Source organism: Canis aureus, chromosome 2 (assembly GCF_053574225.1).
Source record: "Canis aureus isolate CA01 chromosome 2, VMU_Caureus_v.1.0, whole genome shotgun sequence".
NCBI lineage: Eukaryota > Metazoa > Chordata > Mammalia > Carnivora > Canidae > Canis > Canis aureus.
The window spans coordinates 63,730,456-63,748,205 of record NC_135612.1 but is presented as its reverse complement, the minus strand read 5'-3'; the positions used below and the strand labels follow the sequence as shown (position 1 = coordinate 63,748,205).

At 49.2% G+C, this 17,750-nt stretch overlaps 1 protein-coding gene across 2 annotated transcripts in view; it reads right to left on the bottom strand.

The window, feature by feature from the left end:
- FAM184B (family with sequence similarity 184 member B) overlaps window positions 1-17,750 on the bottom strand; it is a 132,962-nt gene that overhangs the window by 2,912 nt on the left and 112,300 nt on the right. The window contains exons 11-17 of one of the 2 annotated variants that reach the window (XR_013367244.1): window positions 12,091-12,244; window positions 8,701-8,864; window positions 6,246-6,418; window positions 4,880-5,026; window positions 2,646-2,763; window positions 1,164-1,253; window positions 891-995 (exon numbers count right to left, since the gene is read on the bottom strand). Coding sequence is in view for 1 of the 2 variants with exons in the window: in XM_077876774.1 (XP_077732900.1) it covers window positions 891-995; window positions 2,646-2,763; window positions 4,880-5,026; window positions 6,246-6,418; window positions 8,701-8,864; window positions 12,091-12,244 (861 nt within the window). In the remaining variant the exon portion in view is untranslated. Of the gene's footprint in view, window positions 1-890; window positions 996-1,163; window positions 1,254-2,645; window positions 2,764-4,879; window positions 5,027-6,245; window positions 6,419-8,700; window positions 8,865-12,090; window positions 12,245-17,750 lie in introns of those variants that run through there. The other variant, XM_077876774.1, reaches the window with a different exon arrangement.

Here is a 17,750-nt window from a genome sequence, read left to right as displayed (position 1 = left end):
CATGTTAGTTTTTAAAGCATTTTTTTCTCCAGTCCACTTTATGTTTTAAGAAATGCATATGTTCACAATTTCTTATCTAAAACTGATGGGCATGGATGTGTTTTGTAATTCAAAAAAAATTTTTTAGACTTTAGAAGGCCATATAAAACCCCCAGCTGGAGCTAGGCCCATTGTCCTCACAAGTGTTACGATTTCTAGAGTGAAACTTAGATCTTGCTGCACTGAGAGGCATATATAAAAATTATAAGGGTGCCTGGGTGGCTCAGCTGGTTAAGTGTCTGCCTTCAGCTCAGGTCATGATCCTGGGGTCCTGGGGTCAAGCTCCATGGGGGGCTCCCTGCTGAGTGGTGAGTCTGCTTCTCTCCTCTCCCCCTCTTGTGTTCATTCTTCCTCAAACAAATAAAACCCCTAAAAAAATTATAAATGAGCTCACATCAGTTCAGGTTAGGTTAGGTTTACTGTCCTTTGAACTATTAAAAAATATTTTTTAGCACTTTTAGGATTTTGTGATAGATGAGAAATATGGATGTGAATATTCTAATCATGACAAATTCCAAAAACATATACAGGGAAAAAAAGTTAAGAAGTGAGAGATTCCTGCTCTTTACTCTCCTTCCTGTCCCCTAGATGTAACCATTATTAATAGTGACATGTTTATTTATAGGAAATTTGGAAGATAAAAAAACCCATAAAAAATTATAAGTACACATAATCTGCCCAGCCAGATATAAATACTGTTTGTTAGTAATTTGGAGTATTTCCTGTGAGTCTTATTTCCAATGGCTATCCCTCTGAATGTATGCCAGCCCACTGACAAATGAGCTCCAGTCACCTTCAGGAAAACGAAACCAGCAAATTGTATAATGCTTGAAACCAGAAAACCAAATTACCTTCATGGAAGGGGTCAGATACCCTGGGTGAGGATTGAAAGAGAAGGATCGATTACGATGCGACATGGCACTGGGGAAGGCTGCATAGTGAAATCTTCGCTCCTCCTGGAAGAACAATACAACTGAGTCCACATGAGCCCAACCATACAGCACTGGGTTTAACCCAAAGGAAGATGGCTGTGTGAGGGCAGGTTACAGAGTGAAGGAGAGTCAGGGGAGGGGAGGGGGGGTCAGTGGGGATCAAGCTGCCATCCTGAGGCTCTGAGGAAGCACCTTTACTCCTGTGGCCTTTGAGTCCCCAGCTTCTCTTGTATAGGAAAGGGCAAGCTTATGATCCAGGTACTCTTAGCATCTGAAAAGAGTCTACTGCAGAAAGTTAATAATTAAGACAAAGAAAACAAACCCCAGATACAATCACTATATGGCCAACCTTATTTATGTGTGTCATTGTTCACTTTTCTCTTTCCTGCTGTATTATTTTTAAAGCAAATTCCAGTCATTGCATAATTTCATCTATAAAAACATCAATATATATCTCTAAGAGATAATGACTCTTTAAAAAAAAACCCACACAACCATAATACTTTTGTCATATTTAGCAAACAAGCTGTTCCTTAGTATCTAATTTTCAGCTAGTGGTGAAATGTTCCTGATTGTCTCATCAATGTACTGACAAGAAACAGTGGTTGGGGCAGGGATGGGAATGGGACTGAGATCTGAGAGACATGGCTGTGTGTGTGGAAGGCCGTGAGGCCATGCAGGCCACTCTAAGACTGTGGATTTTACTTGGAAAAGGATGGGAGGCCATGGGAGGTGCTGAACAGAGCCGTGCTGTCTGTCATCTGACATATTTTCCTAAGATTGCTGTGGTTGATGTGAAGTCAGCATGTGGGCAACAGTCAAGTGAGTGGGGAGACCAATGTTTTTCCACTGTGCATCTGATGGGCTTGGACTAAAGTGGTAGAGGTAGAAACGGGGTTGGGGAGGGGGGTCGGCTGCACTTCTGATGTGGCTGATTATCCCACTGTGGGCTACACCGACAGGAGTGAGTGGAGACCCACTGTCTCCAGGGCTGAACGTAAGCCAGGGGAAGCGGTCCCTGCCAGTTCAGCTGGGGTGATATGCTTCCAACCAGACCCATGAGCACCAAGAGGCTGGGTGATGCCCAAAGCGGTGGAGGAAGTATCAGGGCACAGGGATGTGAGGTGGACAGGCTGTGTGACCAGGCAGGGGTGGGCGGAGGGAGGGGCATTCCCCAGAAATGGCCTCAGGCTTTGGTGGCTGTTGGATGCAGAACCAGAAGGAGAAAACTCTTCTCCCTAAGGAGTCCAGGGGGTGGCTCGCTAACGGCAAAGCAGGTAGTCATTTTTGCAAAAGGAAGGTCAATAAACAATGACTGGCTTGACTGATTCTACTAAAATTCAAACAGAAGGCAAGCCATTTTAGATTTTCCCAATTCTGTAGGTTTAAAAAAAATAAACCACTCAGCATCAGGTAGATGCTGGGGGACTTGAGTGATTTTTTTTGCTTTATTTTCCTGTATTATTGTTTTTTGTTTTGTTTTGTTTTTTGTTTTGTTTTTTTGTTTTTGTTTTTTTTTTTTTAGATAATAGGCAAAAGGAATCAAGGATCTTTTGGAGGTGGTTTTAGGGTTGTCAGGATTAAAATTGCAGGTACCCAGAGCAGAGCCAGGTGCAGAGTAAATGGCCCTCCCGGAGGATCTGCAGGGCCCCGCGTTGGCCCTGACAGCCTCACCATGAGCTGCTTGATGATCTCCTCTCTCTCCTTCAGGCGGGTCTGCAGGCGGCCTATGAGCTGAGCATCCTCGGGCCTGGACGCGCCCTTCCCTGGCTTCTCTCCGGAATCTTTGAGTCTGTAGGAGCAGGCATGCAGTTAGCCTCCTACCACCAGGACCCGCGGCGGGGGCGCTGCTCTGAGCTTAGCCTGGCCAGCCAACCAATCTATTCACGAAGCGGGAAACCAAGGCCCTGGGAGCTTGGCTGCAGAGCTCAGGGTGGAGCCCAGGACCCCGACTCCCAGTCTGACCTTTGCTACTTCCCCGGAGGCTGCGGGGCCAAGGAGCCAAAGGGCTGTGTGTGCTACACACGCTGCCCTCAGTGAAGCATCAAGAATCAGGGAGGTCGGGCAGCCCGGGTGGCTCAGCGGTTTAGCGCTGCCTTCAGCCCAGGGCCTGACCCTGGAGACCCCGGATCGAGTCCTGCGTCGGGCTCCCTGCATGGAGCCTGCTTCTCCCTCTGCCTGTGTCTCTCTCTCTCTCTCTCTCTGTTGTTTCTAATAAATAAATAAAAATCTTAAAAAAAAAAAAAAGAGGAATCAGGGAGGTCTCCCGAGGGACACGCGCCCCTCCGCGAGGCACCACCCTCCCCGGCCGCCGCTGCGCTAATGCTGACGTGCCTATGGCGCCACCTGCTGGCCTATAGGGAGCATGGCATGCGCTGGTTCTCGGGCAGGGCAGCCGGGCAGCTGGTACCCCGCCCTTCACCTTGAAGCCAAGGGCAAGAACTCAAGGCATGGTGGGGAGCCAGAGAGGGTTAGGGCTGCAGATGACCTATGGACTGGAGTTGATAAGAGGGGACTTTGGCACGAGATGACTTGGAATCTAATCCCTACTCTGCCTTTTTCTGGCTATGTAGCCTTTCCCTGGAACCGTCGGTTCCCTCTTCTATAAAATGGGCATGAATCAAGTTGTGAGCTTAAATTGAGTTAATACAATTAAAAGCACTTAGCATGGTGCCCCTCATAAAAAAAAAATGGGCATGAAACTGGGTGGTTGTGAGGATTCAAGGAGATAATGGAGCCTGGCATGTGGCAAGTGTCCATTAGCCCATAAAACCTTCCCCTCTGGATTTTGGATGATTTGCTTTGTATTGGAGACAGCGGAGAACATTTTTTAAAGAGCACAATCTAAGGGTCAGACAGGCGACATTTAGATTCACTCAGTGCTGCCTGACATTTAGGTAAGTGGTTTCACCTTCCAACTGGTCTCCCTGCTGCTAACTCTGACCCTCCCCACCTCCCAGTCTTTTCTCCTCTCAGTACCCAGAGACCCCATTAAAAGATAAATCAGACCAGGTCACTCCTGCTCAAAGCCTTGCAGTGGCTTCCCAGTGTACTCTGAACATATCCAAATTCCTTCCTGTTTAGAGCAGGGTCTCCTTCATCCCTCCCAGCTACCCCAGCAATCTCAATTCCTACCACTCATCTTCTTACTTATTCCTAGCTGTTCAGTTATGTGAAGTAGGCCCCAGGGCCCTTGCACTTGCTGTTGTAGCTGCTGGGAATGCTCTTCCTCCAGATGGCGCTCTCATTTCCTCACCTGCTTGTGCTTAAGTGTCATCTCCTCAGGGAGGACTTCCTGGCCCACCCTTGCCACTCCCTAGACACCGATCCTGTTTTCCTTCTAGCATTTTCACTACCTGCCATGAAGTTAAATGTTTATTTTCTTCTTTCTTTTCTGCATCTCCATCTAGAATCTGCGAGCTCTATGAGAGCCTAGACTTTGTTTAGCTCCAGGCTGTTACTCCAGAGCCTCAAAGAGTGCGGGGACACAGCAGGCTCTTGATAAACATCTGTTGAATAAATAAATGAATGCATGCACACATATATGAGGGTCCTCGCTTCCTTTATGTGTCTGGGGGAGTAACAATTTCTATGTGAAGGGGCCAAATGTTCATTAAAAAGAGTAGCCTTGATCCTTCTGATTATTTCCCAGCATGTGGGTCAAACCAAGTCCACAAAGCAGTGATGATTCCTCACAGAATCTGCACAATGAGAATGCAGACTCATAAAGTGATGGGTGACCAACTACCCACATTTGTCCAGGACAGAAGTGCTTCTTAGAACTCAGGACCTGTAGTTTCAAAACTGGGGGAGTCCCAGGCACACTGTGATGAGCTGGTTACCCTAATAAAATGCATCAACTAGGGGCCTAAGCTGGGCCCTAACCTGGGGCCCAAGGCCTCACTTACTCAGCTTCCAGGGCAGCTAGCCGGGCCTGGAGCCGGGCTTGAGCACTGCTGAAATCTGCCACCATGGCCTGCATCTCCTTCCGATGTTCCTGGCGTAGCTTCTCCACCTCCCGGGCCCGCTGGGCTTGCTGATCCTCCTCCAGCAGCCTGCGGGTGGATGGAAGCAGAGCTAGACTTGCCCAGGCTCTAGGGACTGAACCTCTTGGGCATTGGGGTCTCTCTACCCTCTGTTGAGTGGCTGGGTGGGGGAGAAAATGTGGGGGAGTGGTTCTGAATGTAAAGTCAGGACCCCGGGAAGAGGTCTCTGAGTTGTGCTGTCCAGGATGAATCCTGCTTGTGGGACCCCTTCTCAGCACCTCCTACCCCTGCATTCCATCTGTAGTTCTAAACTTTCCAGTAAGGGGGGTAAAGAGCTGTGAATTCAGGACTGATAATGAGCTATCCAACGTGGATCAGGCAGTAACAGTAACCACCACGGTTGACCAAGTTAGCCAGGGCCAGGGCTAAATCTTGCTTCCATTTCACTGCATTCCAGGACATTCCTGAGAGGTGGTGGTCTTACCTCCACTTGCAGATGAATGAGGGCATGGTCTTGGGGAAGTTAGCGGACTCCAGGAGCTCACCCAGCTGGTTAAAGAGCACATGGCACTGTTTGAACTACTCCATCGCACTGTCTCCCTAAGGTTGGTTTTGAAGATGCTTTTGGGGGACAACTGTGTGGCTCAGTGGATAGGCATCTGCCTTTGGCCCAGGGTGTGATCCTGGAGACCTGGGATCGAATCCCACATTGGGCTCCCTGCATGGAGCCTGCTTCTCCCTCTGTCTCCGCCTCTCTCTGTGTGTCTCTTGTGAGTGAATAAATACAATTAAAAAAAAATTAAGATGCTTTTGGTATGGTTGGGTCTGATTTCATAAATTCCTTGACTTGTAGGGAAACCGGGTTCCCTCTTTACTCCAGGGCAAATGCTCTGCAGGTTTTTTTTTTTAAGATTTTATTTATTTATTCATGAGACACACACACACACACACACACACACACACACACACACACACACACGCACAGAGGCAGAGACACGGGCAGAGGGAGAAGCAGGCTCCATGCAAGGAGCCTGATGTGGGACTCGATCCCGAGTCTACCAGGATCACACCCTGGGCTGCAGGCGGCGCTAAACCGCTGCGCCACCGGGGCTGCCCAGCTCTGCAGTTTTGGGCCCAGCGCACTAGCGCTTTTCACGGGGCTGGAGTAGCACCAGGGAAGTGCTAGCATCAGGGCGTCTTTCCTTTGGGGAGATGGCGAGTGGGTGAGCCTTGGATCTGAGGCTCGGCGTGGGGAGGAGCGAGGCGGGAGCCGGGCCTGGACACCCACCTGCGCTGGTCGCGGAGCTGCAGCGCCTCCTGCTGGTGCTGTTCCACCTCGGCCCGCAGCCGCTGCACCGCGTCGCGGAGCTGCGAGTTCTCCTCCCGGACGCCGCGCGCCTCGTCCGCCTCTGCTTCCGCGGCGGCCTTCGGGGAGCCGGCCTGGCCCGGGCCGCCCCCGTCCTGGGGAGAGAGGACTCGGGAGGTGTTTTCAGGGCGCCCCAGGCGTGCCGCAGCCCGCGCCGGCCTCCTGCTCGCGATGCAGGGCTCACGGCCCATCTCCAGGTCCTCCCGCGTCGGGGGCTGGCCCAGTCTGGCCCTCGGGAGGTTAGCAAGGGCGTCGGGGAGCCCAGGATGTGGCTTCAGAGCGAGCCCGAGCCCGAGCCCGAGCGCTCCCCCGCTTCCTGGGCTCCCCTGCTGGTTCTCCACCCAGAGCGCCCTCCCCTCCGGACGGCACCGCCTGGGGAGAGGCCACCAGCTTTCTCTTCTCGCCCGGACTGGCAGCACCATCTCCCCTCCAGTTTTCCAGTCTGAGGGCACCCGGCACAGTGGCTGGTATCCAGGAGGTGCCAAATAAACGCTTGCTAAATGAAATGACGCTTGAACACCAGGGGTTCAGAGAGAAATTCGGGAACTCTATGTCTAAATTAAATGGGGCCGGTGAACCCCGGGTTAGTGAATGCTGCAGTTTGCAAGGCCCGTCAAACAGGCCGAAGGTTTCTGCATTTGCTTATTCCACACGAGGACGGAACAGCTTTGCACAGGGAGCAGCCCGGCCCATGCCTTGTACCTCTTGCTTCCTGGCCTGGGGCTTGCATGTGTGTGACACCCATGGGCACATGAGCACCTGGCACTCCCATACATACAACCTGGAAGAGCTCAGTTAAGGTCGTGTGGGGCCATCCTTGACTAATGGGAGAAAGAGCCCTGTCCCTAGGTGGGACAGACAAGAGAATGAGGTCACAGGGCTCCTCAGAAGACCCCAGCAGGTGGGACACCACTTACCTGCACTGGTGGCCAACTTAAGGCTGCATCCCTCCCTCTATTGGGTGCCCTCCCTCCCCTTGATCACTCCTGCTGCCTGGGGCTCTTCCTCCTTGCTAATACTCCCACATTTCTTCTCTGGGTGGGTTTTCAGCTGAGGCCTTGCTGTTCCTCCCAGAGGGTTCAGGGCTTCTCTCCGATGAGATGAAGGTAAGGGCAGGCACCTGGTGGCCAGGTATCCCCTCATCTACCCAGTAATCCTGGGGTTCTATGCACAGCACTCAGGGAGCTCATCATCACAGCTGTCACAATCCTACATTTCCTCCTGCCCCCTTCCACAGGCATAGGTGGCTCCCACCAATCCAGAACACTTGCTGGAATATATCCTGTCTTCCCTCACTAGACTTTACTGACCAGGCTGAGCTCCTTGTGATTCGTCATTTAATATTTCTCATTAAACACAAATCGTCTTCAGGTGCTCAGTACCAGCAAAATCTTGAGTGACCGGTCCCCATGTCCCCAGGATCTTCAGCAGGGCTGGGACCCCAACTAATCATCGGCATCCACAGACTGCTGTGCCGAGTGTGGAGAGTAGGGGTGGAAATGAAATGAGGCAGACATGCCTGGTTCTCAAAAGACTCCTAGCCCACTTGGGAACACCCATGAAGAGCACCCATGATATGACAGCTGTCTCACTGGACCATGCAGTAGACGCCAGTGCCAGCTGAATTATATACTCAGAAGTGCTCTGGTTGCTCAGAGACCCGCGAGGTCACAGGTGAGGAAGGGGGCCCCCTCGAGCTCGCTTCAGCAGTACATACACTAACATTGGAGGGGAGACGCCTGGCCCAGAGGGTGAGCTGGGAACTGGGGAGGGAGGAAGGCATCCCAAGCAGGGAGTGGACACATACAAAGGCCCAGAAGCAGGACAGAGAGCCCACGTTTAGAGCAGAGGGGGACATGGCTGCAGATACCAAGTGTGGCCAGTGGGTGAAGGCTTTTCATTGCCGGCCCTTGGGAGGTCATTCTGATAGCAGGAGGGAGTGACTGCAGCCCTTATACAGATGAGTACCTGACACTGTGTGGCACACGGTGGGTGCCTGGGAGACAGGCCTGGGCTGGGAGGAGGTCACTGCGCTGCCTGCCAGGTGGGACTGTGGCTGCACGGCTGTCTGGGGAGGTGTTCTGAGGCACTCTGCGCGGATTTGAAGGAGTAACGCGGACTGGCTGATGCTAGGGCCTATCTGGCAGTGACACTCTGAAATGCTACTGTGTCTGAATTTAAAATAACATGCGGCGCTTAAAACTTGTGTTTTGCTTTTCGAAATGGGAGTCTGTAGGCCCATCAAGCATCTCCCAAGGGCCCTCCCCATTTCAGAAGGGAACGATGAGCACCCAGAGCCCCTCCTTTATGATTTTCTCCTGGCAGCCTTGACGCCGCTCCAAGAGGGGTTTGGTGTGGGCAGAATGGGGGCGCTGACCTCTGCAGCGACGGCGAGGTCCTCGCTGTCTCCTGGACACTGGGCGACGGCCTGCCGCCTGCCCCAGCCGCCCGCGGCCCTCCGCTCGGCCTGCAGCGCCTCCAGGTCCTTCTGGTGCTCAGAACAGGCAGCCCGCTGCTCCGACAGCTCCTGCCTGAGGGACTCTGGAGAAGGAGGAGCTATTAACTTTTTAAGAGAAGATAATTTTCAAATGCTAGTAAATTTGACACTTTCCTTTTCTGTTAAGGACTTTTGAGACTCTGTAGGTTAGTTATGGCAAATTATTTTTGAAACATTGTTCCAGTGATTCCATAAGCCATAAGATACCTGGTAGAAGCCTTAGTATAGAGCAAGTGCTCAATATATATTTGTAAAATAAACAAGTGATATTTACAGTGGAAATTAATGATATTGTAAAAGTGTGTCAATTGCAAAAGATTTCCCATAAACTTACGAAGCTTCTTTGAAAGTTATAGTATATTCAGCGCAGTAGAGCTTTGTCATTCTGATGATATGTTGAAAAATTTACTAGGTTATCTTTCCTCCCCACCAGGGTTTTAATATAGTGTTCTCTACAGCCTATTTTCTTTAAAAAAAAAAAAATCCAAACCCAATTCAATATTTTGAAATCCTTTATCACAAAAATATGTGCAACAAAATCCTTTTGCACTCTAGCATAACTAGAGTGAGTTCATTTATTACCCTTCCGTCTTCTGTCATATATTCCCTTCCCTCTTCCTCCTTTCCCCACTCTTCCTTCCCCCCCATCCATCCACCCATCCATCCACCATCCTTTCCACCCATTTACACATCTACCTGCCCACCTTTCCATCAGCCCATTTATCCATCCACATGTCCACCTGCCCTTCTACCCATCCACCTATCCATCCAGCATGTCCAGATCCCCACCCCAGTGTATCAGGTAATCTGATGGACGCTCCCTGCCCCTCATACACTGACCTACACTGCAGGTCAGGTGTGTCTCACACAGATGGTGGAATAGCAGTAGTTGGGACCAGGGATGTCTAATTTAATCGCCCTGTCATGGTAGGTGCTCCCACTCACCCAATACCACCCACAACGCCAACGATTTGCTATCATCATTACAGAGTCCACAGAGCCCCTTCTTCCTGGGACTGTGTTGAGAATCCCAGCAGGTACCCAGGCTCTCTCCTGAATCTTTTGTCCAGGAAAGGACCAGGCTGCTGTGGAGTCAGAGGGGCCAGGCAAGTGGCGGTAGGGACAGCTGTTGCTGGGTGCTGGAATCACCAGGGTTTCCAACCTGATCTGAATCTTGTCTTGTACCTGAGACAAAATAAAACCTGGCACAGCCTGGGTTTTATTTTGTATAATCTGTCTTCTTGAGAGGATGCCAACTTAGCATTTCCCACCTGGACGTTAACTGGGGAATCTATGGGACACTTTCTCTCTCCTGCCTGCTCCCCATGTCACTTCCTCCAGAAATAGGCAGAGCTGACTGATGTGCTGATGTACAGTCAGCAGGACACACTATCTAGTGAAAGCACAACCGAGCAGCAAGTAGATGGTTTTCACTTATGAAGGTAAAGAAAATGCTCTTTCCTAAAATTCTCTTAAGGAGAACCCCAGCTGGGTTTGAAAAAAAAATTAATAAGGCCAATATGGTCTTTAATGCTAGGCATGAAATAAGGAGAGGCATTTGTCTTGCTCTTAAGAGTGAGATGGAAGGGGCGCCTGGGTGGCTCAGTGGTGGAGCGACTGCCTTCAGCTCAGGGCGTGATCCTTCTCTGTGTCTCTCATGAACAAATAAATAAAATATATTTTTTTAAAAGTAAGACTGAAGAGAAGAAGGTGAAAATGAGAGAAAAAATTATCTGCAGAAACAGAAAGAGGCTTCTAGGGCCAGCCATGCAATGTGGGAATATTCAGTAATGAAAATAGTGAACATCTGCATAGGATTTACTGCATACCGGGTGGATGCTGTAATTATTCCCACTTTACAGATGAGCAAAGAGGTACAGAGGCACAGAGGTACAGAGCAGTTAAGTAACTTGCCCAAAGTCATGAAACTTATGAGTGTTGGGAGCTGGGCTTCATGCCCAACCAGTCCGGCTTAGGAGATCTTTACTGCTGGTAACTTCCAAAATGCTCTGCATGACTTTTTTTCTTTTAATTTATTTATTTTTATTTTTTTCTTTTAATTTATTTGAGAGAGAGAGAGAGAGATCATGAGCAGGGGGCAGGGGTAGAGGGAGAAGCAGACTCCCTGCTGAGCAGTAAGCCCCAGTGGGACTTGATCCCAGGACCCCAGGATCACAGCTCAAGCAGAAGGCAGACACTCAACTGCCTGAGCCACCCAGGGCCTGTGTGACTGGTTTTGGATGTTTCAAGAAGAGGTGAGTTTGGTGCTGAGGATGATGTGGGAGCAGGAAAAAGAAGCAGAGGAAAGTGCATGAGCCTGGAGGCCTTAGTCCCCCAAATTTGCAGAAATCTTCAGAATGAAAATGAGAGGTTGAGGCAATCCCAGGAAGTCTCACCCTGGCTCAGAGATCTGGCTTATATCGAATAATAATGATGATAATATAGATGCCTCTGCTTTTTGAAAGTTTGCCTTATACCACTTTGCTTTTCTCTACATTAGAACCTATTTTCATTAACCTAGGGAAATCTGAAGACTTTCATTTTTACATAAAAAAGAGAAAAGGGAAAATATCAGGGTTTTTTGTTTTTTGTTTTCTTGTTTTGTTTTTGCTGGTTTTGCAGCCAGCGGTCCAGAAGCAGTGCCACCCTGGGCAGCAGGCAGCAGGCAGCGAGAGAGACACCCCCCAGCGCCTACCCTCTGGGAAACACACTCAGCATCTGAGGGTGGAGCGCCAGAGGTCTGCACTGTGTCTGGGAATATCTGGGCTTTATCTCCATCACTGTGTGCACCTGTTAGCAAGATATGTCCCATGGTATCAGGAAGGCCTAGGAGAGATGACTTTTGGGGTCTGGGAATGCTCAAAAGTGTTTCATTTAAATTAATGGTAATTGCTTCTTCCCTTTTTGCCATTTTGCCTTATGAAATATTTCATAGGCACGTCCTGCTTTTGGATAGCAGAAAACCTGGACTACGGTCTACATTCATCTGGCCCCTGTCATATGCTAGGCATATTATATTTAATATCCCATCAAATCCACATACCACCCCTATGAGGTAGAGACAATGGTGACTCTGTTTTATGGAAAAGAAAACTGAGATTGACAGTGACCCCACCCCCACCCCAACCCTGGGTTTCCTAGCTAGTTGGTGGCAGAGCCAGGATAGTCACCCTGGCCTGTGTGCCTCCAGACCCAGGGCCCCATCTTGCCCCTGGCCTCCACGTGTGGACCCGGCTGGGGAGCACCTCCCAGGGGTGGCTGCCTGTATACCTAACAGCAGAGCCTGCTGAGCCTCCATCCTCTCCAGCTCCCCCTGGAGCTCTTGCCGGGCCTTTTCTTCCAAGGCCTGGAGCTCTAGCCGGTGTGCCTGGTGCTGGATCTGGAGGCTGTGGCTGGATTCCTTCTTCAAGCGCTCCTCAGTGGCCTGTGGGTGAAAGTGAGCACAGATGGGAGACCTGTCCCCTCTGCCAAGTTCTTCCTCCAAGGGCCCACTGAGCACTCACTACTTCTTGGGCTACTGAGAATGATCCCTGACCTGAGATGACGGTGATGGCTTGGCCACAGCAGCTATTTTGTACTGTGTGAACCTAACCCCAATTCACAGCTGATTAGACCAGAGTGGACACCTGTTCCGAGCTGAGACAGTCATTGGGAATTTGGTGTTAGGAGGCCACGGAGAGAGAGAGAGAAATAAAGAGACAGACAGACACTGACGGGTTGGTTCCAGTTTTAACACACTCAGGAGGAATGAGGTGACCATCTTACACTGGCCCCAAACCAGACAGGTAGAGAGAGCTGACTGTGAGGGCAGCCAAGGGCTGAAGTGCAGAGCAAATCAGAAACAAAAGGAGGAGGGGTCCCTACAGTTTTTTCAGTCTCTGGTCTAGTCTGGTCCTCAGAACTGGCTGTGTCTCTGCCCTTAGGTTCACTTATTCTTACTTCATTTATGATTATTTCATTCGGTCAGCCATTCTTTGACACATTCATTTATTCAAGGTCTCATATCAAACACACAAAGCGGGTTCTATGAGCAGCTGTGTCAACTTTAATAGAAATCTGGGCAGCCTGGGTGGCTCAGCGGTTTAAGTGCCTGCCTTTGGCCCAGGGTGTGATCCTGGGGTCCCGGGATCGAGTCCCATGTCAGGCTCCCTGCATGGAGCCTGCTTCTCCCTCTGCCTGTGTCTCTGCCTCTCTCTCTCTCTCTCTATCATGATAAATAAATAAAATCTTAAAAAAAAAAAAAGAAAAAGAAATCTCTTCACTGCCTAAGCTCATTCGAGTTGGTTTCTGGGGGGTAGAAGCAATAACGGTCCTTAAGCAGTCCATGTGGGAATCCTTGGAACCTGTGACTCTGTCACTTTATACGGTGAAAGGAGTTTTGCAGGTGTGATTAAGTTAAGGATCCTGAAATGGGCGATTATCCCAAATTATCTGGGTGGGCCCAGTGTAGTCACAGAGGAAGCAGTGGTGGAGGGGAGGGGCACAGGAGTAGGGAAGGTGTTAGGGAAGAGGGAGATGAAGAGGGAGGGATATTTGAAGATGGTACATGCTACACTGTTGATTTAGTTGATGCAGGAAGGGGCCAGGAGCCCAGGAATGGAGGCAGCCTCCAGAAGCCAGAAAAGTCAGGAAAACAGATCCTCCCTTAGAGCTTTTAGAAGGAGCACAGTCCTGCCAACACTTTGATTTTAGGACTTCTGACCTCCAGGACTGTCAGATAATAAATCTGTGATGTCTTCAGCCACCAAGTGTGGGATATTTTGTTATAGCAGCAAGAAGAAACTAATATGGTTTCTGGGGTTTTTTTGCAACAGAGAGTTCCAGTTAAGACACAGCCCACCTTGGGGCACCTGGGTGGCTCAGTCAGTTAGGCCTCTGACTCTTGATTTAGGCTCAGGTCATGATCTCAGGGTCGTGAGATTGAGCCCCAGGTTGGGCCCAGTGCTTAGTATGGAGTGTCCTGCTTGGGATTCTCTCTCTCCTTCTCTGCCGTTGCACTCCCCACCTCCCCCCACAATGTGCACACGCATATTCTCTCAATAAAATAAAAAAAATAATAAAAATAAATAAAAAATAAAAAAAGATACACCCCACCTTTTAGAGGAGGAAATTGGGGCTGGGGGTGATGAACTATCTTTCCTGAGGTCACACAGGAAAGATGCAGAAAGCAACATCTCCCTCCCCCTTTTAAACAGCCAGTTGTAGGGAACTGACCAGACTGAAGACAGGTAAAGGTGGGGGCAGGACTGAAGCCCTGGGCAGCAGGGTCCTGGCCCTAAGCCCTCTCCACTCCCACATGCAGCCTCTGGGAACAATGAGAAATGGGGTTTCACCAAAGGCAGGAGGCTCCAGTTGGGGAGCACTGAGCGCCCTGGAGCCCCAGGGAGCCAACTGAATGCAGTGGTGCCTTTAGACGCTTATTTGTGTCTTTGGCTCTGCTACTCCCTAAAAAGGGCAATTGGTTTACTCCTCCCATGGGACACTCAGTCAAAGATGCTGGGTTTATTTCATAAGACAGGAGAATCTCCTACTTTTCAGACTCTCCAATATTTCCTCCTCTTGGACCTGCTGCAAGGCTCAGAGAATTCCAGTTGGTGACATTTGTATCTCAAGGAAATGGGAATGAAGAGGTCTGAGCTAAGGTTTGCAAAAAATAGTGCGAAAGTCTCTCACTCTGTGATAGGACCCTTCTGTCCTTGGGGCCAGCAGAGGATTCAGAGCAGCACTGCCTGCTTTCTTGCTCAGCAGCCCTTAGGATGATGCCAAGCTTAACACCCAGGGTTTATATCAAACTGGACACTCATCCCTAGTGAATTGCTCCAGTAAACCTATGGGAGGTTTACTCTGCTTGTGTTGTGGTTGGTTTAGAGCCTCCTAAAAGGCCCATTTTTACCCTCTCTACAGAGGTTCTGACACCAATTACAAATTCCTTTTAGGGTATGTGTGTGGGGGGGTTTGGGGTGGGGGAGTTCCCAACACCAACAAGCAATTCTCAGACACCAACTGAGTGTCCTACAATTCAACTTAATTCTGACACTACCTACCTGGAGATAGCATCCCAAGGGTGAGGGCTCATCCCACAAGACTGAGCTCCATTTCAGATGTCAACTGCAAGACTAAGTTGTTGTTACCTGTGCTTCTGACCAACTGGCTATAAATCAGAGGTTCCCATGACCCCCCAATTAATTTGTTAGGGTGGCTCACAGAACTCAGGAAACCCATGTCCTTACTTGGTTATCGATTTATTACAAAGGCTATTAAAGGATACGAATCAATAGCCAGATGAAGAGGTCTGGGATGTCCAAGCATAGGAGCTTTTGTCCCCATGGAATTCGGGTGGGTCACCATTTATGGTGTGTGGATGTGTCCACCCACCTGCAGGCTCTCTGAGCCCTCTCCTTTGGGTTTCTAAGAGGCTTCATTACAAAGACATGATGAATTAAATCACTGACCATTGGTGATTGATTCCATCTCCATCCCCTCTCCACTTCCCAGATCATAAGGTCGGTTCCCCTGGCAACCAGCCCCCTCCTCCTCAGGTGGGATCCAAGAGCCACCTCATTAACATAATAAAATATAATTTTGCTGCTCTCAAAACTTAGGAAATTCCAAGAATTTTAGGAGCTCTGTGTCAGAAGTGAGACTAGGACCAAATAATATTTCTTTTTCCAAATCACAGTATCACAGTCTCCACACCACATCCTGGGTAAAGCCTCCTTGCCCCATGTTCCCCAACAGTCTCCTGGCTTCGACCCCCTGAACTACAGCAGCCTGTTTGAGCAGTTGCCTTTCCCCACAGAGGTGCACCCCATAAAGACAAGAGTGTGTTAATCATCTTGGTGTCTCTGGAGCTCAGCTCCATGGCAGCTGCTCTATAAATAGCTGCAGGATCAATGAATGAGCAGTAACATCAGATCTTCTAAAAATTGAGCTTTTCTATGGACTGGATGTTTATATGTCCCCCCTCTCCCTCACACCTCCCCCAAAGTCATATGTTGAAACCTGATCCTCAATGTGATGGTATTTGGAGAGGGGCTTTTGGAGGGGGGTGATTAGGTCATGATGGTGAAGCCCTTGTGAATCAGTGCTCTTGTAAAGGAGGTCCTGAAAAGCTCCCCTGCCCCTTCTCCCACATGAGGTTAGAGTGAGGTGGGCGTCTATGAACTAGGAAGTGAGCTCTCCACAGACATCAAAGGGCAGGTGCTTTGGTCTCACACTTTCAGCCTCTGGAACTGTGGGAAATAAATTTCTATTGTTTACAAGCCACTCTGTCCATGGCGTTCTGTTACAGCAGCCTGAATGGACAAAGACAAGCTCTTACTCAGCCACATATGATTCCAAGTACTTTACATGTACTATTTTTTTTTTTTTGATGCTCTCAATGGTCCTATTAGCTCTTATTTTATAAATGAGGAATCTGATGCACAAAGCAGCTGAGTGACTGCCTGAGCCCACACCTCGTAAGTGGCAGACCCAGGATCTGCCTGTAGGACCTGATGTCCTCACACACCACATCACTGTTCAACTGCACAACTGAGGCCAGAAACCAAGCAGACACAGCCACCAGAACCGGGAGGAGAAGGCTCTTTCCTCCTAAGGTGTGCCTCCCGCGCCCTCTACCGACAAAACTGAACATCGTGCTCTCTGCGAAGGAGAGATGCTTCAAGAATCTGGGTCATTATGCCAGGCTGGCATTGAAGAGCGGATTGGGAGCTGCGAGGCAGTAAATTAAGAAGAGCAGGCAAATTTCCTAATAATTCATATGCTAGTCGATACTTGTATCCAATTCTGACACGTATGGATAGTTTTAACGGAATTTCTCAGAATTGCACCGTGGCTTCTAGCATCCCATGTTGCTGCCTAGGAGATGTCAAGGGGACATTCTGATTCAAGTACTTTGTGCCTGGATCACTTTTCCTCATTGGGGGCTGCTAGAATTTCTTCTGTTTTCCTAGTGTCCTGAAATTTTAAGATGAGCCTTGGTAGGGGGTCTTTCTCACAGAGTTCTATGGATTTCATTATTTCTTTTAAAATACCTTCCCCTCCATTATCTCCTTCTGGAATTCCCAGTTGTTAGGTGTGAGCCTTCCAGGTGTGTCTCTACACCTCTTGTTCCTTCTCCTCTTGCCACCCATTTCACGATCTTTCTATTTTTGTTTTCTGGAAGGTTTCTTCATTTTTTACATTTCAATTCATTATCTGATCTTTAGGATTTCTGCAATCATATATATATTTTTTAATTTAAAGAGCCCTTCCTTACCTGATCGTCCCTCCTTTACAAGTAGCGCATTGTTCTTCTTTCATGGATGCACATATCACTTTTTAATTCTGAGTGGATCAATCCTCATCAAAGCTTTTTTTCCTTTTCTGCTGACTCCATTAGCCATTTCTTCTGAGTCTGTTCTTTCTCCCACAACTATCTTGGATCCCAAAACTTCCATGTTAGAGGCTTCCCTAAAAAAGTTTAGCAATCCTTTGCTGTCCTTTCATATTTCAGATGGAGCACTGAGGATTACTTGAAGAGGGTCCATTGAGTGGCAGGCTCCTCTGGAGGGTGACCAGATGGCCATCCAGCAATTTCACTGGAAGCCCACAAATGTGAGAATCCATGGTTCTTTTCTCTTGGTTGGTTTAATTTCCCCAGAGAAGGTTCTCTAGTCTCACACTTAGGGAGGGTCTAAGTTCTACCTGCTTGCCTTCTGGAGCCGAGCAGGAGAATGTGCTGCTGGGGACAGGATCGAGGTGGCAGTGGTTCATCTAATGGCTCAGTATACAGATTTTCACCTGAACCTGTTCTCAAACACAAGCCTCATCCCAGCCTCTGTTTCGGAGTCTCTCTGGTTCAGTTTATCCAGGGATTCCCCCCACCCCCATCTCTTGTCTTTAAATAAGGGAGAGATAATTACTTCCCTGTGCTGGCTGAGCTGGGA